Source organism: Podarcis liolepis, assembly GCF_965112155.1.
Source record: "Podarcis liolepis genome assembly, chromosome: 13".
NCBI lineage: Eukaryota > Metazoa > Chordata > Lepidosauria > Squamata > Lacertidae > Podarcis > Podarcis liolepis.
Window position 1 is genome coordinate 6,593,103 of NC_139573.1, and position 25,058 is coordinate 6,618,160.

General features: G+C 49.4%; 1 protein-coding gene across 7 annotated transcripts in view; it reads right to left on the reverse strand.

Annotated features, from left to right (window-relative positions):
- The window catches only part of CARMIL3 (capping protein regulator and myosin 1 linker 3), an 88,088-nt gene that overhangs the window by 57,605 nt on the left and 5,425 nt on the right, over positions 1-25,058 (reverse strand). For all 7 annotated transcript variants that reach the window (XM_083472469.1, XM_083472465.1, XM_083472471.1 and 4 more), the window contains exons 2-5: positions 12,320-12,414; positions 6,874-6,924; positions 4,337-4,396; positions 3,309-3,430 (exon numbers count right to left, since the gene is read on the reverse strand). In XM_083472469.1, the coding sequence (XP_083328595.1) occupies positions 3,309-3,430; positions 4,337-4,396; positions 6,874-6,924; positions 12,320-12,414 (328 nt within the window). The remainder of the gene's footprint in view (positions 1-3,308; positions 3,431-4,336; positions 4,397-6,873; positions 6,925-12,319; positions 12,415-25,058) is intronic.

A 25,058-nucleotide genomic window follows, 5' to 3' on the forward strand; every position in this document is an offset into this window, starting at 1 on the left:
AATACTGCATCACAAGTGCATGACAAGTTATTGATCGATTGATCCACACATGCATTCTCCAAGGAGCTTAAAGTGGTATCCATGGTTTCCCCCCTTTAATCCTCACAAAAATCCACACCTTTCAACATTCCTCCGATGAAAATAGGGACATCCTAACCCGGTGAGATAAGTTAGGCTGGGAAACTGTGACTGTCCCAGGGTCACCCAGTAAAGTTTCATAGCTGAGCAGAGATTTGAACTCCTAGGGCTACTCTCCATAAACCACTCTGCCACACTGCTGCACTGAAAGTGCGAGGGATATGCGCACACCCCTGAAAATCTGGGGGTCGCCTCTTCCCTAACGCAGTGGTGGGGGACCCTTTTTGGTCCCTCCGGGTGTTGCCAAACTACAACGCCCATGAGTGCCAGCTAGCACTGCCAATGGCCAGCGATGACGGCAGCTGTAGTTCAGCAATGTCCGGAGGGCCAAACGTCTGCCTGCCCCGACCTAACAACTTGTCGCCTGTTTGCCTGCCTTCTCCTTCCACTCTTTCAAAAAGGGGGTTTTTTAATCCCCCTGCAAGAGAACTCAGCTGTCTGGGTCAGGAAATGGAGCCCTACAAGTCAGTGGCGTAGCGTGGGGGGTGCAGGGGGGGCCGGCCGCACCGGGCGCAACATCTGGGGGTTAGGGTTAGGGGGCGCAAATCCATGGGTTAGGGGGCGCAAATTACTTGCCTTGCCCCGGGTGCTGACAACCCACGCTACGCCACTGCTACAAGTTGCTGGGGATTGCAAGCAGGGAGAGAGCTTTGCCGCTGTTTCACGCTGGTCCTGTTTTTGGGCTTCGCGCTGCGGCTTCTGTGAGAACAGGATACTGGACTAGGTTTTCCCCACCACCACTCTTGAAATCATAGAATTGAGAAGTTGGAAGGGACCCCAAGGGTCATCTAGTCCAACCCCCCTGAAATGCAGGCATCCTGCCCACAGCCGCCCCTGGTGGGCTCGAACAACCAACCTTCGGGTCAACAGCAAGGTGCCTTGCCCATTGCGCCACAGGGTCCTTTGACCTATTCCAGCAGAGCTCTGCTTATGAGACACCAGCAATGGGGGGGCACCAGAACAACCATGGACTCAGGCTTTCTGGGATTAAGGGTGAGGCATGACAAAATAATAATAATAATAAAAAATAATAATAATGATAATAAATTTTATTTATATCCCGCCCTCCCCAGCCGAAGCCGGGCTCAGGGCGGCTAACAACAATAAAACAGTACAACATTCTAAAATCATTTCCTTATAAAATTAATTCAACTCAAATTGATGGCAACCATTGGGCTAGAGTTCTATGAGGATTACAGAAGGAGACAGGGGGTCAGACTGTGCCTTGGCCAAAGGCCTGGTGGAACATCTCTGTCTTGCAGGCCCTGCGGAAAGATGTCAAGTCCTGCAGGGCCCTAGTCTCTTGTGACAGAGCGTTCCACCAGATCGGGGCCACGGCCGAAAAAGCCCTGGCTCTGGTTGAGGCCAGCCTAACCTCCCTGTGGCCCGGGACCTCCAAGATGCTTTTATTTGAAGACCGTAAGGTCCTCTGTGGGACATACCAGGAGAGGCGGTCCCGTAGGTACGAGGGGGGTGGTGGCTTTGGGGGCCAAGCCATCTCCGCCACTGCAAGGATGTTGTTAACCCCAGAAGATAGAAATCAATTCGTGTGAAAACAATTTGGGGGGTGGGGGAGAAACCCCACTGTCAAAAGCTATATTTCTCAGCAGGCACAGGGTGGTCTCTCTCTGTGCCAACCTCTTCTAACCTCCAAATCAAGTTGAACTACAACTCCCAGAGCCCCTGGAGCCTGGCTGGAACGAACAGGAGTTGTGGGGCACACAAGAGGGAGTCAAGTGCGTTCCGGGAGTTTGGAGATTCGCAGATATAAAGTGGTCTGAAGCACTCTTACGGCCTAGCATTTTTTAAAAAATCCACTTTAAAAAAGAGAAAGACTTTTTGTGGCTTGGAGAATGAGGGGCTATGGATTGCTAATGGGGAGACGTCTAAAAGCATGAGAAGAGACTGGCATCTGGATGAGGCCAGGGGCCAATCTAGTCCAGCAGCCTGTTCTCGAGGCGGCCAAGCAAGGAGAACCCGCAAGCAAGACCTGGGGGCAACAGAAAAACGGCACTCCCCCCTCCTGCCGCTTCCAGCAACTGGTTTTCAGAAGCACCCAGCCTCCAGCCATGGAGCTATTGCGTAAACACTCTGCAAACAAATCAGAATTAATGCTGGATGTGCAATTAAAGCTATGCACAAGCAGATCAGGATGAAAGCTCAAGAAATTGGGTGTCTGGAGGGTACCGGGTGCGAGGGAAGGCTGCTAGTCTAGCCTTTAGCATCTCTGTGGTGAAAATCCTATACATTCCACATTAGAATTTAGAAAGGGAAGTCAGTTCCACACAGACAAGAAAATAAACAACAACAATAATAAAAAAAATAAAAAAATAAAAATAAATTATTATTTGTACCCCGCCCATCTGGCTGGGTTTCCCCAGCCACTCTGGGCAGCTTCCAACAAAGATTAAAAATACATTAAAATGTCACACATTAAAAACTTCCCTGAACAGGGTCTGCCTTCAGATGTCTTCTAAATGTCAGGTAGTTGTTTATCTCTTTGACATCTGATGGGAGGGTGTTCCACAGGGCGGGAGCCACCACCGAGAAGGCCCTCTGCCTGGTTCCCTGCAGCTTTGCTTCTCACAGGGAGGGAACCGCCAGAGGGCCCTCGGAGCTGGACCTCAGTGTCCGGGCAGAACGATGGGGGTGGAGACGCTCCTTCGGGTATACTGGGCCTTTGAGGCCGTTTAGGGCTTTAAAAGTCAACACCAACACTTTGAATTGTGCTGTGCGATTCTGGCCTTTTCTATACAGTGGTTCCTCGGCTTAAGTACTTAATTCGTTCTGGAGGTCCATTCTTAACCTGAAACTGTTCTTAACCTGAGGCACCACTTTAGCTAATGGGGCTTCCTGCTCCTGCCGCGCTGCCGGAGCACGATTTCTGTTCTCATCCTGAAGCAAAGTTCTTAATCCAAGGTACTATTTCTTGGTTAGCGGAGTCTGTAACCTGAAGCGTATGTAACCTGAGGTACCACTGTAGTTTATCATCATCATCATCATCGTCGCCTCCATGTTTTCCGCAACACGGAAGCACACCTTGGTCCTCTGCTCACGCCCACACACAAAGGCTGTCGTAAAAGGCGCAGTTACAGCGAACGGCTGAGAATTTGGCAACCCCGCCACCCGCAGCCAATGTTCTCCCCGCCCTACGGCTTCTTCATACTCACACAGAGGCTGGGCTAGGGAAGATTTTGGCTAAGGAAGTGTTGACGTGCCTCGTGACCTGGTCAGCGCTTTCCGGGGTGGGGAATTTCAAGCTGTAGTTGGCCTTCTCTGTCTCCACCAGGATCTGAATGTGGAAGGAAGGCAAAAGGTCGTCAGCTCCCGACAGACACCAATGTCATCATCATGTGTGGTTTGGGAGCTGCACGGTCAGGGAAAAGACAATGCTGTCCAGGGTTGTTAAGACTGCGGAGAGAATAATTGGGTGCACTCTTCCCACCTTGGATCAAATCTATGCTTCCAGGTGTCATAAGAAAGCTGCAGAGATCGCGCACCCTGCAAATGATCTCTTTCAGCTTCTGCCTTCTGGAAGAAGGTACAGGGTTATAAAGACTAGGACTAGCTGCCTGAGAAACAGTTTCTATCCAAATGCGATTTTGGTTTTAAATGCAATGTAAGGTAGTCTCTGCAGGAGTACATTGTATTTAATTATTGGGTATCAGAGTTTTTAGGGACGCGGGTGGCGCTGTGGGTTAAACCACAGAGCCTAGGACTTGCCGATCAGAAGGTTGGCGGTTTGAATGCCCGCGACGGGGTGAGCTCTCGTTGCTCGGTTCCTGCTCCTGCCAACCTAGCAGTTCGAAAGCACGTCAAAGTGCAAGTAGATAAATAGGTACCACTCTGGCGGGAAGGTAAACGGCGTTTCCATGCGCTGCTCTGGTTCGCCAGAAGCGGCTTAGTCCTGCTGGCCACATGACCCGGAAGCTGTATGCCGGCTCCCTCGGGCAATAAAGCGAGATGAGCGCCGCAGCCCCAGAGTCGGTCACAACTGGACCTAATGGTCAGGGGTCCCTTTACCTTATCAGAGTTTTTGGGGGGCTAACCAGGCTGGGATAGCTGGGATAGCAGGCTTGTTGGTTTTTGAATGTCTGGTGTAGATTTTTTCAATTTCGTTGTTCCGTATGGGACAATGACAACAAAGATTATCGTATCGTAAGAGCACCCCTTTGCGGGAGATGCCCCCTGCTCCTACCTGGTTGTGATGTAGGGCGTTTAAGGCTCGGATCTCCAGGACATTGAACGAGCATTCGAGCTGTGCAGGAGGGAAAAGAAGAGTCACTTGTTGCGACGCAACAGAAGCGGATGTCGCGTCCACGGTGCACATTCAAAGTGCATAACCTCCCTTGAAGAATCCTGGGAACGGGAGTTTTAAGAATGCTGTGAATCGTAGCTCTCTGAGGCATAAACAACCGCCTCACAGGGTTGCTGTAAGGACGAAATATGGAGGAGGAGAGCCAGAAGCCTAGAGATCCTTGGAAGATAAAGGTGGCTATATAAATGTAATAACAAATAAATAAACTACAGTTCCCGGGATTTTCTGGAGGAAGCTATGACTGTTAGGCTGCATACGCATCATACTGCTATAGGTTTGGGGAAGGTCTGTAGGAGTGCAAATATCCAGAGTGTGGGGTCAGGTGGGATTACTATGAGGAATTATAAAATATGCATCAAGCCATTGTGTCCACGATGAATGCATTGTGTTGACTGGGTTTAATTCACTGACAATAATTTCTGATCAAATCCCACAACCCTCTGCATCTCTGGCCATTTTCTCTCCTGACCATTTCTCTTTCTTGACCAGTCACATATGCAGCCCAGTTGCTTCCAGTTGCTTGCCAGGAGGGCATCATGGGCCATAAAGATAGTGGGCAAGTTATGTTAATCTTAGGGCCAGGAAATAGATCTCACCTGAAGGTGATAATGATCGCTGTCTTCCTGGCCATCCTTCTTATCATGTATATTGCTTGTTTATGACCTCAGGGGTTGCCAAATCCACTCCTTTGTACAGTGGTGCCTCGCAAGACGAAAAGAATCCGTTCTGTGATTCTCTTCGTCTAGCAGGTTTTTTTGTCTTGCGAAGCAAGCCCATTGACGAATTAGCGGATTAGCGCTATTAGCGGCTTATCTGCTGATTGGATCAGCTGATAAGCGGCTTAGCGGCTTAGAAAAAGGGGGGAAAGGAGAAAAAACAGCAGGAACTCACAAGACATTGTCGTCTTGCGAAGCAAGCCCATAGGAGATTCGTTTTGCGAACCACCTCCAAAACGGAAAACCCTTTCGTCTAGCGAGTTTTCCGTCTTGCGAGGCATTCGTCTTGCGGGGCACCACTGTAGTTCTGTTTTGTTTACCCCAGAAATATGTATGCTTACCGTATTTTTCGCCCTATAGGACGTACTCTTTCCCCTCCAAAAATGAAGGGGAAATGTGTGTGCATCCTGTGGGGTGAATGCAGGCTTTCGCTGAAGCCTGGAGAGCGAGAGGGGTCGGTGCTCTCCAGGCTTCGTGGACCTCTCCGCAAGCAGCGGGAGCGCTCCCGCTGCTTGCAGAGAGTTGCCTGCATGCCGAAGCCTGCGCGCGCTGAGATCAGCGCGTCCAGGCTTCGCGGACCTCTCCGCAAGCAGCGGGAGCCAGCGCTGGGCTCCCTTGGCTTGCAGAGAGCTGCCTGTTTGGGGGCTGGGGTCGGGGGAAGCTCGGGCCTCCCCCGCCCCAGCCCCGCGCCTGGGGGGAAAATAATTTTTCCCCCTTTATTTCCCCCCCCCCCCCAAATACTAGGTGCGCCTTATGGGACGGTGCGTCCTATAGGGCGAAAAATACGGTAATTCGTTTTGGTAGTTTAACTTTGTCCCCACGTGGGGTTTGTTGAAATGCTCAGAAGAAATCTGATTGGCTCTTACGAACACTCTGTAAAAAGTTCTTTTGTGAATAAAACGACCTGGGCCGGAGGGTGGAGACAGAGATGATTATACGCACCCTTCCCAGAGTCTTGCTGGTTCAAGCCTCTGTGTGTATTCTTATTAATCAGAGTTCAATCTTTCCTTTACTTTGGGAACGCCTCAAGGGTCAGTCTGGATGACACCCAGGGGTCCCTTCTAAGCCTGTGATCCTGTACCCGTGAGGTTAGAATGGATAAGAAGAAACCCAAGCCAGTTCCTTTGTGAAGGTAACGGCTTTAGCTGGCAAGTTAAGTACCGCCATTTACATGTCCAAAGCGGTTGCCCTGTTGCCATGGAGACGGGCCTTCTCCCACCTCACCCGATGGAGAACAATAGGCCAAGATGTACGTTTTTTTGGCTGACACTGGAAGCCGGAGACCCAAAGGCTTCTCTTGCTCTGTGCTGGATCCCAAAGTGATCTGTTTGGGGCTTCCCTAATAACCTAATGGGGAAGCAAGATCTCTGGGAGTGAGCCAGGTTATATATGTAAATAAAACCGTTTATCTTAAAAACACCAATGTCTCTATGGACCTTCGTCCCAAGGAAACCGAACTCTGGGGTAAGCACTGGGACCCAAGGAGTCTCTCACTGCTCAGAGATCGGGATGTACACAATGATACATTTAAAGCACTTTATTTCCCAAAAAGAATCTTAGGAACTGTAGTTTATCCATCACAGAGTTACAATTCCCAAACAAAAACTATACTTTCTTGTGCTTTAAATGTACGGTGTGTAAAGAGGTATAAATGTATTTTAAATCACACACACAAAATCTCTCATTTGTTCTTCCACTCACCTTGGCTGGTACCTTTAGTCCAAAGAGATAGATTCGCCAAGTGGTGAGCACCTGTTGGAAAAAGGGCGAAGAACAGAAGAGGTGAACGACAGCACAATCCTTTTCTGTTTCCCTTTGAGACACAATCCTCATGTGGAAGTTGCGTTGCTTTTTCTGCCTTCTGCTATCTGTGTCTCTCCAGACACCACCTCTCTCCAAACATGTCTCCCCAACCTGGATCTTCTAGAATACTGATGAGCGTTGAACTTGTTTATTCCGGAAGACATTTTGCCTCTGACGCAACATTCTGGCAGGGAAGCGTTCCATTTCCCCAAGTCTGCCATTTGGCCTTTTAACAATTAGTGTCATTATTACCTGCCCTCCAACCTGCGGGTCCCAGGGTGCGTGGCGAAAATTTTTGAAAATTCAGAATTAAAATATTACCATGTGCAGTGGTGGTGAAATGAAGGTGGTGGACTCTCGTTCATTAGATGTTTTTAAACGGAGGTTGGATGGCTGTCTGTCCTGGAGATTCCTGCATTGCAGGGTTTTGGACTAGATGACCCACAGGGTTCCTTCCAACGCTACAGTTCTATTATCCTGTTTATTACAGCGCATGAGCTCTCGACAGCTTCACGAGTAAGTTGCGCAAGAGCTGCTAACCTAGAGAAACCTTTAGCAAGCTAAAAATTATGCTAGTTGCTGGAAATCACATTTGCAGTGTTGGGAAGTGAATTACTGATTTCCCAGCCTGCCAAGTCTTTCTCGCTCTCCTCCTCCATCTCTAAGCCATGATGGTACTCAGGGCACTCCAGAAATCAGGGGGTCACAGCAAGGAAACAAATGTGTAACTGTGCCAATAGGAAAAAACAGGGTGCGTATGTGCTAGTACATGGGTAGGCAAACTAAGGCCTGGGGGCTGGATCCGGCCCAATCGCCTTCTAAATCTGGCCCGTGGATGGTCCAGGAATCAGTGTGTTTTTAACATGAGCAGAATGTGTCCTTTTATTTAAAATGCATCTCTGGGTTATTTGTGGGGCATAGGAATTTCATCATCCCCCCCCCCCAATATAGTCCAGCCCCCCACAAGGTCTGAGGGACAGTGGACCGGCCCCCTGCTGAAAAAGTTTGCTGACCCCTGTGCTAGAACTTAACTAGGGGGAAAACTCACACTGACTCCACTCGCTCTCCAGACCCGTAAATGGAGTCGCCACGTTTTGCCTTAAATCACAATGTGGGGCAGAAGGTGGAAATTCAACAGGTGCAGCGTTTCAACCCCGTGGCTGCACCTGTTGAATACTGGCCTGTAGCGAACCTTTCAAAGGCATGGATTTCCGGTGTTCCTGGCACCCACCTGGGGGCGGGAAGGTGGTAGCTTTTTGGCGGGGAGTCCTCTGATGCAGTGATTGGAAGATCACCCTGTTGCCCCTCAGCTGAGGGGGGTGTCCTGTCCCCTTTTGCCCTAGAGGTTAACTGCTCCTGATGGCCTGGCAAATTCACAAACAGGCTCAAGACACCGTTGCAGGGAGTTTGGCCCAGACCCCATTTTTGCCAAGACCTCCCCTCTTCCGAATCCTTGGGGGGGACGGGACGGGGTGGTGGGAAACTATAGGCTCTTTTTGCATCAGCCGACGCAAAGTCCCCCCCTCTCCTTTCCGCCAGCCCCCTCCCCTGTCTGCTCCTGCCTGCGACCTCCACTTTTGCTGCCGGCAGCAGATTTGCAAACCCTGACCTAATTTGCGAGGACAGGATTCGAGAGCTGGAGAGTTTGAGAGAAGAGAAGAAATGATGGGCTGGGGGGAGGAATAGGGAAGAAGGGTCGTGAGTCGCTCCCCAAGGCCATACCACTGGGAGGAAGGACAGGGGCCAGTGTGAGTGGCCCCCAGAACGATTTCAGAAACTTCCCACTTTGTTTAGAGGGTCTTTTACCCTTTCCGTCTCTGTTCCTCTGGTTTGCTTAAGGGACAAGGGACCAGCAGTCAGAGGGAGCTGAAATAGCGCCTGGTGTCACCATATTATTTAAAGCGCAGGACTTCCCCCAAAGCATCCTGGGAACTGTAGTTTGCCCCTCACAGAGCTACAGTTCCCTGCACCGTTCCCCAGACACTTAAATGCCTGGGGTGTATGTAGCCCAAGACCAGGAATTTGGAGAGGCTTGGGTTCAAATCCTTACACCAGTCACTCTTCCAGCCCACTCTACGTGACAGGGTTGTCATGTAGATGAAATTTGATTTCTGTCTGACATCCTATGTCCTTTTTGCGGGGGTCTATTGGGTTGTTGTTTTTATTTTTATTGCGTATTTTGTTGTTTTACATCTTGATTTTATTCTGTGAACCGCCCTGAGACTCCCAGTATATAAGATGATCTATAAATTCAATTAATAATAATAATAATTTTATACCGCTCTTTCTTTCTTTCTTTCTTTGTTTCTATAAACTCCTTTGTTCACCACATAGATATTATTTACAATCAGTGGTGTAAAGATAAATAAAACGGGGAGGAAGATGCACGTATGAAATTAAATAAACTACGTACAGTGGTGCCTCGCAAGACGAAATTAATTCGTTCCGCAAGTTTTTTCTTTTTGCGAGTTTCCCATAGGAATGCATTGAAAATCAATCAATGTGTTCCTATGGAGACCGTCCGGGGACAGAGGGGAAGCGCCGCGCGCCTTCCCCTCTGTCCCAGGACCTGTTTAAAGCAAGAGGCGGCGGGGAGAAGATTGCTTCTCCCCGTTGCCTGCCCTGCAATCTCCGGGGACAGAAGGGAAGGCGCACGCGCCTTCCCCTCTGTCCCCGGACCTGTTTTAAAGCAAGGGAAGGGGCAGTGGGGAGAATCGCTTCTCCCCGTTGCCACCCCTTGGTTCAAAAGGGGTCCGGGGAGAGAGGGGAAGGCGCGCGCGCCTTCCCCTCTGTCCCCGGAGATTGCGGGGCTGGCAACGGGGAGAAGCGATCTTCTCCCCGCCGCCCCTTGCTTCAAAAGAGGTCCGGGGACAGCGGGAAAGACGCGCTGCGCTTCCCCGCTATCCCCGGAGCTTGCGGGGCAAGCCCATAGGGAAATGCGTCTTGCGAATCGGCTAAGAAAACGAAAAACTCCTCCGTCTAGCGAGTTTTTCGTCTTCCGAGGCGTTCGTCTTGCGGGGCACTACTGTATTTGGGAGTATATCTGAGAAGGCGGGAATTATCTCTGGGCTGGGGGGTGTGAGATGAGTGAGATGTGGAGTTGACCTACGATTTGTGGCCCAGGGTCCCTCCCTTATTTATTTCCCCCACCTCAGAACAAAAGATATCAGTGTGATAAATAAACAAGTATAACAGAGAATCTTAAAACTGTAGAACTCGAAGGGACCACACGGGTCATCTAGTCCAACCCCCTGCAACGCAGGAATCTTTTTGCCCAGTGTGGGGCTCGAGCTCACGTCTCGTGCTTTACCAACTGAGCTATCCCACCATGGGAATTATCAGTGATTTTTTTCTGGGGGATACGCGGGGGTACGCATACCCCTAAACATTTTGTGAATCTTTTTACTTTTGTCCATTTACTGTATTTATTTTTCCCGATTTGAACTACAAAATGGTGATTTTCTTGAGTCAAAATGAGAATACCTCTAAACTTTTTTTTTTTTTTACTAAAAAAAAGCACTGGGAATTATAATAAAAGAAAAGAAAATGAATTAAAATAAAACAAAACAATAGAATAAAAACATTAAAGTAAGATAAAACAAAAACATAAAAAGTAAAATGAAATAAAAACTTACAAAATACAAACATGACATAACATAATAACAACAGCAGCTTCTCCTCCTGAGCCGCCCCCCCATTACCTCGCCCAGAGCAAGTGGCAGGTAGTTCCAAAGGTGAAAAGGAGGAAGCGGGTCCAAAGACTACTGAGCTGAGTTGGGTGGGGGGGCCTCGCTGCAGATACCTGCCAGAGCAGAGCCTTGGCACTAGCAGCCCAGAGCAAACCAGCAGCTTGCAAAGCAGTCCAGCCACCACCGGGATTACCGTATTTTCCCATGTATAACACAACCCCATGTATAAGACGACCCCTATTTCGGGGGAGCCCTCAGCAGTTGTTGAGCTTCTTCTGTAAGTTCGCCGAGCTGTTGAGCAGCTTCTCCACGATCCCCCCACCCCGCTCTGGCTGACAGAACTGGTGCCGTAATACACCGCATACTGGCACTCATGAAAAACTTTTCCTAAACTGGGAAGAGTGGGTAAGCAGTCTCCCCTCCAACATTTCCCTGCTACCACCGCAGCACCAGCCCTCACTTTTGTTGTTTAGTCGTGTCCGACTCTTCGTGACCCCTGGACCAGAACACGCAAGGCACTCCTGTCTTCCAATGCCTCCCGCCGTTTGGTCAGACTCATGTTCGTAGCTTCGAGAACACTGTCCCACCATCTCGTCCTCCGTCGTCCCCTTCTCCTTGTGTCCTCCATCTTTCCCAACATCAGGGTCTTTTCCAGGGAGTCTTCTCTTCCCATGAGGTGGCCAAAGTCTTGGAGCCTCAGCTTCAGGATCTGTCCTTCCAGTGAGCACTCAGGGCTGATTTCCTTCAGAATGGAGAGGTTGGATCTTCTTGCAGTCCATGGGACTCTCAAGAGTCTCCTCCAGCACCAGAATTCAAAAGCACCCATTCTTCGGCGATCAGCCTTCTTGATGGTCCAGCTCTCACTTCCATACATCACTACTGGGAAAACCACGGCTTTGACTATACGGACCTTTGTTGGCAAGGTGATGTCTCTGCTTTTTAAGATGCTGTCTAGGTTTGTCATTGCTTTTCTCCCAAGAAGCAGGCGTCTTTTAATTTCGTGACTGCTGTCACCATCTGCAGTGATCTTAGCATATTAACCCGTGCATGACGACGACCCTCAATTTATCACCCCAAAAAAAATCAGGAAAAAAAGGTTGTCTTATACATGGGAAAATACGAAACCAGTAGGAGAACACTTCAATCTCCCAGGACATTCTTTACAAGATCTCAAAGTAGCTGTTTTACTACAAAGGAATTTCAGAAATAGACTGGAAAGAAAAGCTGCTGAATTGCAACTCATTACCAAACTTAAAACCATGGAGAGACCTGGTCTGAACAAAGACATTGGATTCTTATCTCATTATACATGACTAAGCCATTTTTCACCTTCTCACCCCTTGCCTTTTCCTGTAAGACCTATTGCAGTCGTTAAGAGTCGTCAACAGGCTCATCTCAGCTATCTGCCAATCTCCCATTCCCACCACCCTTCTGAGTAATACCCTTCCCCACCTTCCCACTATATAGAAGGATCTGGCAACTTCTGTTTCAGTGTATCTGAAGAAGTGTGCATGCACACGAAAGCTCATACCAAGAACTAACTTAGTTGGTCTTTAAGGTGCTACTGGAAGGAATTTTTTTATTATGGAAAAATACGGTATTTCCCCACCACCACCACCACCACCTGGTCCCCAAACTCCCCGGGAGTCTCTCACCAGCACCCTGTCTTCGCTTTTCTTCGGCTTGGTTTCTAGCTTCACCCTCACCAGCAGGTGGATGGGAGGCCGGTTCAGGAACTTCCGGATGCTGTCTGGAAAGGAAGCGGAGCAGGTTAGGATCTGGAGGCTGGGACTCAATGGGGCTGGTTGGGCAGAATGCAAGGAGGCAGCCAGTAGGGGGAGCCAGAGCCTATAAGCCTCCGCTGTCCAGTGTCAGGAAGGAAGGACAGTCGCTGAGTTGCCCTGTCTGCCCTTCCCTTAGTGAAATTCAGGTCAGCTTTCCAAAGAAAAGCAAGGGTCTGGGATTTTGGGAACGAATAAATGAGAAGGGTGCCACTGAGCTCGTGCAGAGTGCCTTTCCCTCCCCCACCAAGGTAACTGCTGCCTCTAAACGTATTTTTTCATGTCTGCAAAAAGAACTAAGAGACTGATCTGTTCTCCTAGTTTTCAGAGTTGCCTGTGAGGAATCCTGGGGTATTCCCGGAAAATGTTTACGCAACTGCTTAAAGCATTTAAGCTTTTCAAAGATTGAGTCCTGAAGCAAAATATGAAAATCACTTTTCTTTAAAAAAAAAAAACCACACACGTTAGATTCTGCAGATTTTGCAACATTTCCAGAACATACAAATGCCCCACTGGATATAAAGTTATAATCATGATTTCAGCCTCTACACACCAGGGGTAAACGAAATGTGACTGAGAATCTGGAGAGATTATGCACCCCCCCCCCCCAAATTACATCCTTTTAGCCCTTTCCTAACCCAAATTCAAATAGCCACACAGCTATGACGCTGACTAGATGACATTAAACCAGCCACTTTCTTAAGCCCAACCCACAACACAGGGTTGTTGTGAAGATAAAACAGGAGGGGGAATAAGAAAATCTGGATAAAAATGTACGGTAAATAAAATAATAGTGGTCTCTTTCTTATCAGGCTTTCAAGCATTCTGGGCCCCTGCCTTTGTAGCAAAAACTTTAAAAGAAAGAGATTCTGGGGTTAATTTAAATAAATAAATAAATAAATAAATAAATAAATAAATATTCTTTATTACGGCACAGAGACCCTAATAATAATAATAATTTATTTATACCCCGCCCATCTGGCTGGGTTTCCCCAGCCACTCTGGGCAGCTCCCAACCGAATATTAAAAACCACAATACAGTATTAAACATTAAAAACAGGGCGGCCTTCAGATGTTGCACTCTTGATCAAATTAAACCCTACACATAGTTTCTAAAGGAAGAGGTCCTGGGGGGCTCAAGGACTCCTGCAAATTACGTTCCCCGATCCGGGGGTCCCAAATGTGTTAAGGAGCGACGTGGAATACAGCAAGGCGCTCTGCGCATGCCCGGAGGAATTCTCTTCATGGCATTGCTCCATCGCGTTGTCCTGGGAGCTGAAGGGAGGACTTTTCAGGAGCTCGGATCGACCCGCCAGAGGCAGGCAGTCGCCGTTCAATCAATGGCTTCGCTCCGGGTAGCTTCTCCGCTTCAGCCAAGCAAAAGCGTACAGGATGAAACCGTCCCCCACTACCGCTTCTTTCCGACTCACAACGCCTCGGGGTAAACTGAGGCCACCGGCCGCCTCTGTCTGGTGTGAGCTGAGAGAAAGAGAATGAGCGTGTGTTTGTGTGTTTTGTGTGTGTGGTGTCCTCGCTGGGTGTGCAGGGAACTGGGGCGAAGCATTGGAGGCGACAGGCCTGGCGGCCGAGACAAATTGGTCCTGACAGCTGAGGAAGGGAGGACCCAGTTCCTCTGGAGAAGGGAAAGAGGCTTCGAGGCCTCCCTGAGGTTTTCCCTACCACCACCTCTCACACACAGGCGTTGTGAGGCCCACAAAGCTCCCAGGTCGGATATGTCTTTCTGAGATGATCAGGGCCGGTTGAAACCCCCTCGGTCGTGTCCGAATGCAGGTCCGCAATTCATACGCCATATTAGCTCCCCTACCCGATCAGCCCAAACCAAAAGGGGAAAAAAATGGTGGAACGGAGCAAATAACTACAGGCGACTCGTGCCATCGAGCCAGGCTGCATGATGCATTGCATGGTGGTTAGTGTTGGACGAGAGCTTGCAAAGGTAAAGGTAAAGGGACCCCTGTCCGTTAGGTCCAGTCATGGCCGACTCTGGGTTCATCTCGCTTTATTGGCCGAGGGAGCCGGCGTACAGCTTCCGGGTCATGCGGCCAGCATGACTAAGCCGCTTCTGGCGAACCAGAGCAGCACACGGAAACGCCGTTGACCTTCCTGCCAGAGTGGTACCTATTTATCTACTTCCACTGGCGTGCTTTCGAACTGCTAGGTGGGCAGGAGCAGGGACCGAGCAACGGGAGCTTACCCCATTGCGGGGGGTCGAACCACCGACCTTCTGGTCGGAAAGCCCTAGGCTCTGTGGTTTAACCCACAGCGCCACCTGCGCCCCGAGCTTGCAAAGACCCGGGTTCAAATCCACACCCTGCCATGAAGTCCACGGCTGTGTTTCAGATGGCCTCTTGTTTTGTAAAGAATAAATTAGGTAGGGTTGCATTTAATAAATAATAATAATAATTTTTTATTTTTACCCCGCCCTCCCTGGCCAGAACCGGGCTCAGGGCGGCTAACATGAATAAAACTACCATAAAACATAATGGGGGGGGGGAGAGAAACAAGAGAGAAACGAAACAAATCTGTGCCCCACATCCCTGCTAGTGAGTCAGTCGGGCTTACTAATGGGCCTTATTTAAGATTGCCCTGCCCTGAACTACAACTCCCATAATGCCTTACTCCAATGGTCATGCCGGCTTGGGCGGACAAGAGTCCAACAAGTGGCTCAGTCTGCTTCATGTTACCTCTACGTAGCAGCTGCACGATAGGCAGAAATCCCACTGGTGACTCTTCTCCCCTTACAACATTTCCACACTGGCTGGGGTTCCCCTCCCCCAGGGTGAAAACGACAAAAAGAGAATGAGCGGATTCCGACTCAAACTAAAGCTTGATTGATTAATCCGCTCAATACTGAGAATAATAATGATAGCTAAATACCGCGAACGACAATGGAACAATATAAGATCATGGAAAGCTACCTTACGCTAGCTCTAGTTTAGTACTGTCTGCACTGACTGGCAGCCGCTGTTGGAGGTTTCAGGCATGGCTCTCTCAGTCCTATCAGGGACTGAACCTGAGACATTCTGATTGCAAAACCGATGTTCCATGCACTGAGCTAAAAGCCCTTCCCCATAGGGAATGAATGAATGAGTGAGTGAATAATAATAATGACAATGATAAGATGCCTCTGAGCAAATGCAGAGTTCTCCCCTTCCCCGCAGAGCAACGACTGTTTGCCATCTGTTTTAGAGATGACATTAAGATCGGAGAATAGACCTTCTGCTAAGAAATTAGCCTGCGATATTACTACAGTCTGATTCCTCAGCTTGTTATTTTGGGACAAGATCCAAGCCAGTGTGGTGGAAAAACTAATGTTACCCGAGACGGCTTCTTACGCTCCAGCAATATCAAACCTGCTTCCCCCCTGGGTGGTTTCCCCATCTTAGGGGAAAGGAAACCAATATTGCTGCTGGCAAGGCCTAGATGGGAAATCAAATTTGGCTGAAGACCATTAGGGAGAGTGTTGGCAAGATCAAGGAATATAAAAGGCAAGTAGCAGCACTAGGAGTTGCCATGCCATTTAGAGGCCATTTTCCTCACGGCTTTTCAAACTGGCCTAAGTGTCGTGGCTTCCATCAATAGACCAGGCCCCCAGCATAGGAGTGCGTAGCTTCAAGGAAGCCAGCAGGGTCCCCTCCGGACGCTGTTGAACTACAGTTTCCATTCTCCCTGACCATTGGGGATGCTGAGTGGAGCTGGTGGAGGGCATGACAGACTGTTTGAAGGAGCAGAAGAACCCGGAGGGGACATCTGCACAGCTTGAATTGGGAACTGAGATTCCTGTATTGCAGGGGGTTGGACTAGATGACTAGATGAGTTGTTCCAACTCAACAATTCTATGAAGCCCCAAGATCTTGGGCAGGATGGGAATATGGCCCTCCAGCTCTCTCTATCAGGCCTTCGGGAGCCTCCCCGGGTGTGTGACAACACCTCTTGCTTGCCTGGATGAAGAATGGGAGAGATAAGCGTAGGGGTTGTAGGAACCGCTGGCCTTTTCATGGCTGCACAGTCACCAACTACATGAAATAAATAGATGCCTCTGTCATTCTGCCCACTTTCTGCCTCTGGCCCTGCCCACAACCCGAGGGCTGCTCGCCATGGAACACAGTCCTCAGACTGAAAGAGGTTCTCTGCACCCTCCAACCCCTGGTCAAAGAGGAAGGCAGGAGCTCTTTACTTGGCCCAACGCAACTCTCAGGGGGCAGAGCCTCAGTCAGTAAATGCATAGCTCAAGGCCTCTGCCAGTTGCTCTGCTGAGACAACATGCATGCCCTACCTCTGCTGCAGGATCGCTGGCCATGGTCCTGAAACTCACACCTAGATCGCTCTCCAAGGTGCTGATCCCTGCCTTCGCTTGCCTTCTAGTCTGCTTGGGATTCCCAACATCCTTCTTCTGGGCTGGGCAGTCACTGCTCTGCAGCTATGAGCATCCCCATAGATTAGGATCAGTGCCTTCCTTTAGTACACCCTTTCTCAACCAGTGGGTCCCCATATGTTGTTGAACCACAACTCCCATCACCCCTAGCTAGCAAGGCCAGAGCTCAGGGATGATGGGAGTTGTAGTCCAGCAACATCTGGGGACCCACAGCTTGAGAACCGCTGCTTTAGCACAAGATCATACTCATGGGTTGGCAAACTAAGGTCCGTGGGCCGGATCAGGCCCAATTGCCTTCTAGATCCAGCCCACGGACGGTCCGGGAATCCAGGCAGCCAGCATAGTGCGCGCACCATGGTTTTTGCGACTCAGCCAGGCTTGGGGGTCAAAAGTGAGGAGGACGGCTGCTTGAGACAGGCACCTTCTCCGTCCGTCGCACTCGCACAGCAATCTTTTCTTCCAGGGTGGGGAAGAGGGGAAAGGAGCCACAGTTCGGATTTCCACCATGGAGCTGTGGGCGACTGACCTCAGGAAGGGCAGCTGCGGCGACAGGAGCTCGGAGACGCCTCGGGAGCAACACCCGCTGGTGTCTGTGGCGGTGGTGCTCCCCACCAAAGGAAGCGGGGAGCGCCTGGGCAGCTGCACTCTCAAGCACTTATGCGCTCTGCTGGGGGGGGCGCTTGTTAGCTACACGGTGTGAGCCATGGAAAGGTAAATAGCCGCCGCCGCCTCGTCTTCTCTCACGCGGGTAAAAGAACGTTTTTGCTTGAGCGGCGCCGGCCTGACTTAGCGTGGCCAACGGCTTTTCCCTTCACCCACACATGTGTGCACACTTTCCAGGGCTGACGGGAATGGCGCACTCACCTCATCCCCCTAACCCGCCTTACGAGAGAAATAATAACTGTCAATGCGTAAAACGCAAAGGAAGCAGCGTGGGTGTATGAGGGAACACCCCCACCCCCAAAAAATCACATTTGGGCAACATTGGGGTTGGTCCCAGTAAGTGTTTTTGCCAAAAATGCGGGTCATAATCGTGGCAACCTATAGTCCGGCCCCCCACAAGGTCTGAGGGACAGTGGACTGGCCCCCTGCTGAAAAAGTTTGCTGACCCCGATCATATTTTTGTACTGAGAGCTCACAGCAACCACCTAGCACCATTCTCACAACTGTTCATCTGAAGAATCCCTCGTTCCATCCGGCCATAAGTAGCCAAGCAACCAGAATTCGTCTCCTGAGCACACACACCGAGTGGACGGCAAAAAGAGTGCCTCTGAGCGTACACAGCATGCCCTTCCCTCAACAGGGGGACGGGACATAGCTCTGCAATAGGACACTGGGCTTCGCACGACAAGCGTCTAGGGTCTGAGGCACAACCCCTCCAGTATATCTAGGTCAGGGGCCTGCAACCTTTAAGACAAAAAGAGCCAATTGGACCCGTTTCCGAAGGGGAAAAAACTGGGAGCCGCAAAACTCGTCATTATAAAAATAACTTTTTTGTCACTATTTTATTATTTCTTTGTTTGACCCCTCAGAATTACTCCTCCTCATGGAAATAAACGTTAAATTAACAAGTTACCTTTTTGTGTGTGTGTGTGTTCTTCACTCCCCTTCAAAACAGTGAGCAGCGTACATGCCCCCTTTCAATGCAGTGACCGGCGTACATGCCCCTTACAATGTAGTGGGCGGGCAGGAAGGTGACGTCGGGACAGTGCGTGACTAACGCACGCACCGCCCCATGTGACGTCACAGCCAATACAGCGCCCGCCACAGTGGGGAGTGTCGGGCGCACAATGCGCCTCCTCTCCTCGCTAGTATCCTCCCCGCAGCCGCGGCAAAGGTGTAAAAGAGCCACATGCGGCTCCGGAGCCGCGGGTTGCCGACCCCTGATCTAGGTGTAAGAATGTGAGAATAAATTTCTCTGATCCTCTTTTTGCCCGGTCAAAGCTGGTGTCATGACCACACCATGTGGGAGCCAATTCCATAGCTGAACTATGCGCTGTCTGATCTTTGGCTTGCGTGATTGGCATCTGTCTGTCTCCAGAGACAATGAAGTGTATCTCCGGGGGCGAAGTCACAAACAGCCGCACTAGCAGCACAAAAGTGACCTCCCTGGCGCACAAGCCTGGCCAGGGTGTCTGGAGGTCCTGGGCTGTCCAGACGACAAGACCCCCCTGCCAGTCTCACTGATGTGGTCCAAAGGAAAGCAGAGCAAGGCATTGGGCACCAACTCAGCTGCAGGAGTTGCTGGAAGGAGGTGAACAAGGCGCCATCCAACTGTCTTAAGGACTACGGATTTGTGTATAGTTTACTGAATGAGCGTCTCCATCCCATCGTTCTGCCCGGACACTGAGGTCCAGTGCCGAGGGCCTTCTGGCGGTTCTCTCACTGCGAGAAGCCAAGTTTACAGGGAACCAGGCAGAGGGCCTTCTCGGTGGTGGCACCCGCGCTGTGGAACGCCCTCCCACCAGATGTCAAAGAGAACAACAACTACCAGATTTTTAGAAGACATCTGAAGGCAGCAGGCCTGTTTAGGGAAACTTTTAATGTTTAATAGGTTATTGTATTTTGATATTCCGTTGGAAGCCGCCCAGAGTGGCTGGAGAAACCCAGCCAGATGAGTGGGGTATAAATATTATTATTATTATTATTATTATTATTATTATTATTACTACTACTACTACTACTACTCCTGAGACTTTTCTTCTCCCACAAGGCAGCAGAGGTCTCCCACATCAACTGCTGTTCAGAAGCATCTTGCTTCTGATCACTGATGTTTTGAATCACCTGGTTTAGCTGTTAGCCAACCATAGCCCTTCTCTGCCATCAATCTCTCGAATCACCAGCTACTTCCCAAACTGTGTAATGGGTATTACGGGCACCAAACACCCGTCCCCAGGGGAAGATGGCTGCTGAATCTGTGTGATTCATCGGTCTGACTCGGCCTGTTTCAATACCCCGAGCTGCTCACATTCATTCTCTCAGCCCAGCCTGAGGCGGGGGGAACCATTCCCTTTCCCCATAGCTCCCTAGAGGCAGGGCCAAGCTCCAGAAAGTGGTATGGTGAGACTATTGCCAGGGTCTGCCACCCTAAGGGTGCAACAATTTCCACTTTCCACAGAGAATCAGCGCGTGGCCTACTAGGTGCCAGCTCTCCCAAAATAGGAATTGAGGGGATGGATGCTCATCAAATTTGCAGGTGGCACCAAACTGGGTGGGGTAGCCAACACCACAGGAGACAGAATCAGGATTTGAGGTGGCCTTAATAGGTTGGAGAACTGGAGCCCAAACGAACAAAACGAATTTCAGTAGGGACAAATGTCAGGTGCACTTCCTGCACTTAGGCAGGAAGAACCAGGTGCACAAATATAAGATGGGGGACACCTGGCTTGCCAGCGGTACATGTGAAAAGGATTCTAGGGGTCTTGGTGGACTACAAGCTGAACACGAGTCAACAGTGTGATGCATCACCAAAATAGCTAATGCTATGCCAGGCTGCATCAGCAGAAGTATAGCGTCCAGATAAAGAGAAGTAATAGTGCCACCCAAATTCTGCCTTGCTCAAGACCACAGCTGGAACACTGTGCCCAGTTCTGGGTGCCAGGATTGAAGCTGGAATGTGTGTGCAGAGGAGGGCAGCCAAGATGATGAAGGGTCTGGAAACCAAGCCTGATGAGGAACGGTTGAAGGAGCTGGGTATCTTTAGCCTGGAAAAGAGGAGACTGAGAGGAGATACGACAGCCATCTTCAAATATCTGAAGGGCTGTCATGTGGAAGGTGGGGCAAGCTTGTTTTCTCCTGCTCTGGAGGGTAGGACTCGAACCCATGGCTTCAAGTTACAAGAAAAGAGATTCCAACGAAACATCAAAAAGAACTTTCCGGCAGTAAGGAGCTGGCCTTCCTCGGGAGGTGGCGAACTCTCCTTCCTTGGAGGTTTTTAAGCAGAGGTGGGGAGGCCATCTCTTGTGAATGCTTCAGTTGAGATCCCTGCCTTGCTGGGGGTTGGTCTAGATGTCTCTTGGGGTCCCTTCCAAGCCTATGGTTCCATGAGTCTATGATTCTATACCTCATCAGAGGGTGCCAAGCCCCCTCCCCAAATCCTGGCCCCAGTGCTTCTCAGCGCGAAGGCGGGACAAATAGATCGCAACAGCAGCAACCCTCACAGTGTCCTTTTTTGGGAAGAAGAAGAAGCATCTAGGATTGGGGTGCTGTGACCTAATTTCTCTCGTGAGCAATTATGCTCAGGGAAAAGGGGAAACGGTGTTCATTTTTAGATTTCCATGTCTTGGCTTCTTCCTGTCTGAACTGTGCTATGTCTCAAGAAAAGGGGTGGGGGGGAAGCAACCCATCCCACTCCCCCACACAAAAACACCCAGAGAGGCTCTTGGGCAACAAAACCTCAAGACGGGAGGAAGTTTTGCCAATGCATATCGTAAGGCTTGAGGCAACAAACGCCCCTTTGCTCCACACCGAAAGCCCTGGCAGATGCCTGCAGCCTTTTAATAAAAAAATATACACACAGCAACACCAACCTGCGGCGTGTCCTTTTAGTGATTTGGTAGGGTCACCTTTGCAATTTTGTTTTGAGCCGGATTAGGGGATTTAAATGGGCGCTTAGAGCTGGTGTGCTTTGGTTAAAAGCAGCATTAGCGCTGTGCATGTGAGACGGGGGTGGGGGGATGATTTGAGACGGATTCCTATTTGCTCTGCGCCGCACACATCTGCATTTTCCTGAACGCTCTTTAAGAGCCAGTCCCAGCAGAGAGGTCCGTGTTTTGGATTACTGATGGCATCTTTATAAATTATTCCTCCGTGCTGGCGCATCAAGGAGCAGCGTGGGTTGAGACATTTTGCAGGTCTTGGGATTTCAGATGTGAAGCTGTAAGAGCCTCGACTCTTCTGGCGGTGATAGCGATCTGGTTTCAGGGGCAATCCTCTCTGCACGCCAAACCACGGTTTCACAAGCAGGAATGTGGCAGAAGCTTGCATGCTCCCCTTTCCTCTTCCCACCTAACATGCAAATTCCCCCTTCTCCCTTCCATAGTTTGCTATAACCGCAGTTTACTGTTGCATCTGCACTGAGACTAGCCGGCCCTAGATGCCTTGAGACCACGGTTGGTTCGCAAACCACGGTTTCCTGGTTCGCTTTAGGAAATCTTCAAAGCGAAAGAGAATTTGGCATGTCAGAGGAGGAGTGAGGAGCACATCGAGCACAATTCAAAGTGTTGGTGCTAACCTTTAAAGCCCTAAACGACCTCGGTCCAGTATATCTGAAGGAGCGTCTCCACCCCCATCGTTCTGCCTGGACACTGAGATTCAGCGCCGAGGGCCTTCTGGCGGTTCGCTCACTGCAAGAAGCCAAGTTACAGGGAACTAGGCAGAGGGCCTTCTCAGTGGTGGCGCCCGCCCTGTGGAACGCCCTCCCACCAGATGTCAAAGAGAACAACAACTACCAGACTTTTAGAAGACATCTGAGGGCAGCCCTGTTTAGGGAAGCTTTTAATGTTTGATGCATTACTGTATTTTAATATTTTGCTGGAAGCTGCCTAGAGTGGCTGGAAAAGCCCAGCCAGATGGGCGGGGTATAAATAATAAATTTATTAGTAGTAGTATTAAGCAACTGCGGCCGGCTGCCCTACTTTAGACAGGCGCTCCTCTATTTGAAAGGCTGTCCAGTACAAAACCAGTACAAAACCCTAAGAAGGGAGAGCAAAATTGCCCGTCAACAGTTAGCACTTCAACAACAAACATAGCTTCCCCCACTATGACAAGATGTATCACACTTCTATCTAAATTACAGCAATTCTTTCTAAATTTGCATAGGAATCAGAATATACAGATTTTACGCAGATCTGAACCCTCTTTTATCCTGCTTTCGGACGGTGTGTAAGTTGCCTCTCCAGCAGCAGTCCGTCACAGACACAACATCCATTTAGAGCACTCTTGTACCACTCTGTCACAGTTTCTCTACCTCCTGCAAAGACTTGTGGGGACTGTAGTTTGTGGACGGTTGCTGACCTCATAGAGCTACAATTCCCAGCAAGGTTAACAAACTACACTTCCCAGGATTCCCCAGGACTGCTATGACAGGGTTTTTGGCTCATGGTGCAAGCATGACCTAAATTACCTCTTACACCTACTGTGTGTAGGAATACTGAATCGGAAATAATTTGAGCCCTGGGGAGGCACAATTCCACAATCCCCCAACCAGAAATCTAAGGGTGATCTTGAGATGGAGAAGGAAACCAGAAATCCATCAAGATGAATGGAAGTAGTTAAAACTGCAGTTGCGGTATAAGGGATTGGTATTTTGACTGGAGTGTAATTGAAATTTATAAGGAATGCAGAAACAAAGAGAATAATCAAATCATCAATTCTGGCACAAGGGGGGCCCACCTAAATTGTATAATTTGGCAATGATCGGCATTACTAATTGTATTATAATTTGGCATTGTTATAATGAGGATATTATTGGATTGTTGTAATTGAAAACTAATAAAAATTATTATCAAAAAAGGAATGCGTCAAGAGAAGGAAGTGTTATATTAATACGTTGCGTATGGCCCTGTGATCTTTGGATGAAGGGCGGTATAAAATTTTAATTAATAATAATAATAATTAAAGTAGCACCTAGAACCTGGTATGAGATGGGCATATCGTTGAACCGACTGGAAGCAGCAACCGGCAACGCAATTCAACACAAACGCAAGCAGACAACAGCCAGATATGATTCCAAGCACAGCCGCATTTGACTTCAAAAGAATAAACTTCTCCAAAATGAGGGAGGCAATAGAAGGAAAGCTGAAAGGGGAGATAAAGTGGGTAAAATCTCTCCAAACTGCACAGAGCTTATTTAAAACCACCCTAGTAGAAGCTTAAGCTAATTTTTAGTGGTTTTTTAATGCCGTCAAGTTGAAGCGGATGCCAATGTGGTTAACTAGCAGCGTCGAGGAAGCTATGAAAAGGGGAAGAAAGGCTTCTTTCAAAAAAAACTGAAGGCTTGCCCAACTGCGGAGAACAGAAAAAGAAGAAGCACAAAGCCTGGAGAAGCAAATGTGACGTTGGCGAGCAAGGAAGTGAAGAGGAAATCTGGGAGGCATATTGATAAAGGCATTAAAGCCAACCAAAACAGTATATTTAAACGCATCAGGGGCTGGGGGGGGTGGCTGGACCACTAGGCAGCAAGGGAGAGAAAGGAGAGAAAAATGGAGGTTATAGAAAAGCAGGATTAATCTGTGTCTAACTTAAGATGATGTAGGACACACACACACACGCCCATGCCTGAACCCATTTTTCTGTGGAGTGGGATCTGAAAAACTGATTTTGTGTAAGGTAAGCAGAGGTTGGGATGCAGGTGGCGCTGTGGGTTAAACCACAGAGCCTAGGACTTGCCGATCAGAAGGTCGGCGGTTCGAATCCCCGCGACGGGGTGAGCTCCCGTCGCTCGGTCCCTGCTCCTGCCCACCTAGCAGTTCAAAAGCACGTCAAAGTGCAAGTAGATAAATAGGTACGACTCCAGCGGGAAGGTAAACGGCGTTCCCGTGCACTGCTCTGGCTCACCAGAAGCGGCTTAGTCATGCTGGCCACATGACCCGGAAGCTGTACACCGGCTCCCTCGGCCAATAAAGCGAAATGAGCGCCGCAACCCCAGAGTTGTCCGCAACTGGACCTAACGGTCAGGGGTCCCTTTCCCTTTCCCTTTAAGCAGAGGCTTGGCAAAATGAACAACTGACAAATCATTCCGTATAGATACATAGAATCCACCCAAGAACTTGAAAGCAAAACTGCTGATCCTCTAACAAAAATATGTTAATTTGATCCTAGGTCGGTCTTCGTATCAGAGGACTGGAAAGTAGCCAATCTAACACTGATTTATTTTAATTTTTTTAAAGGAGATCTAGGGAGCATCCGGGAAATTATAGAGTTAGCTTAATGCGGCATTCCAGGTAAACTGGCGGAAGGCCTCAGGCACGAAGAAGAACAAGCCTTGCTGAAGAAAAAGCAGCATGGCTTCCGTAACAGGAAGTCCCGCCTCTCTAACATTTTGGGGATATTTGAGGATATCAATAAGCACGAGGAGAGTGTTGATTGGGTAGACATTGTGCACTTGGACATTAAAAGAGTTTCCAACAAGTTCCAAAGGTTTTTTCGTCATCTTAGGAGCAACCGAGTGAGAGGATGAGTAGGGATGGAGAACTAGCTAAAGAACAGGAAGCACAGATC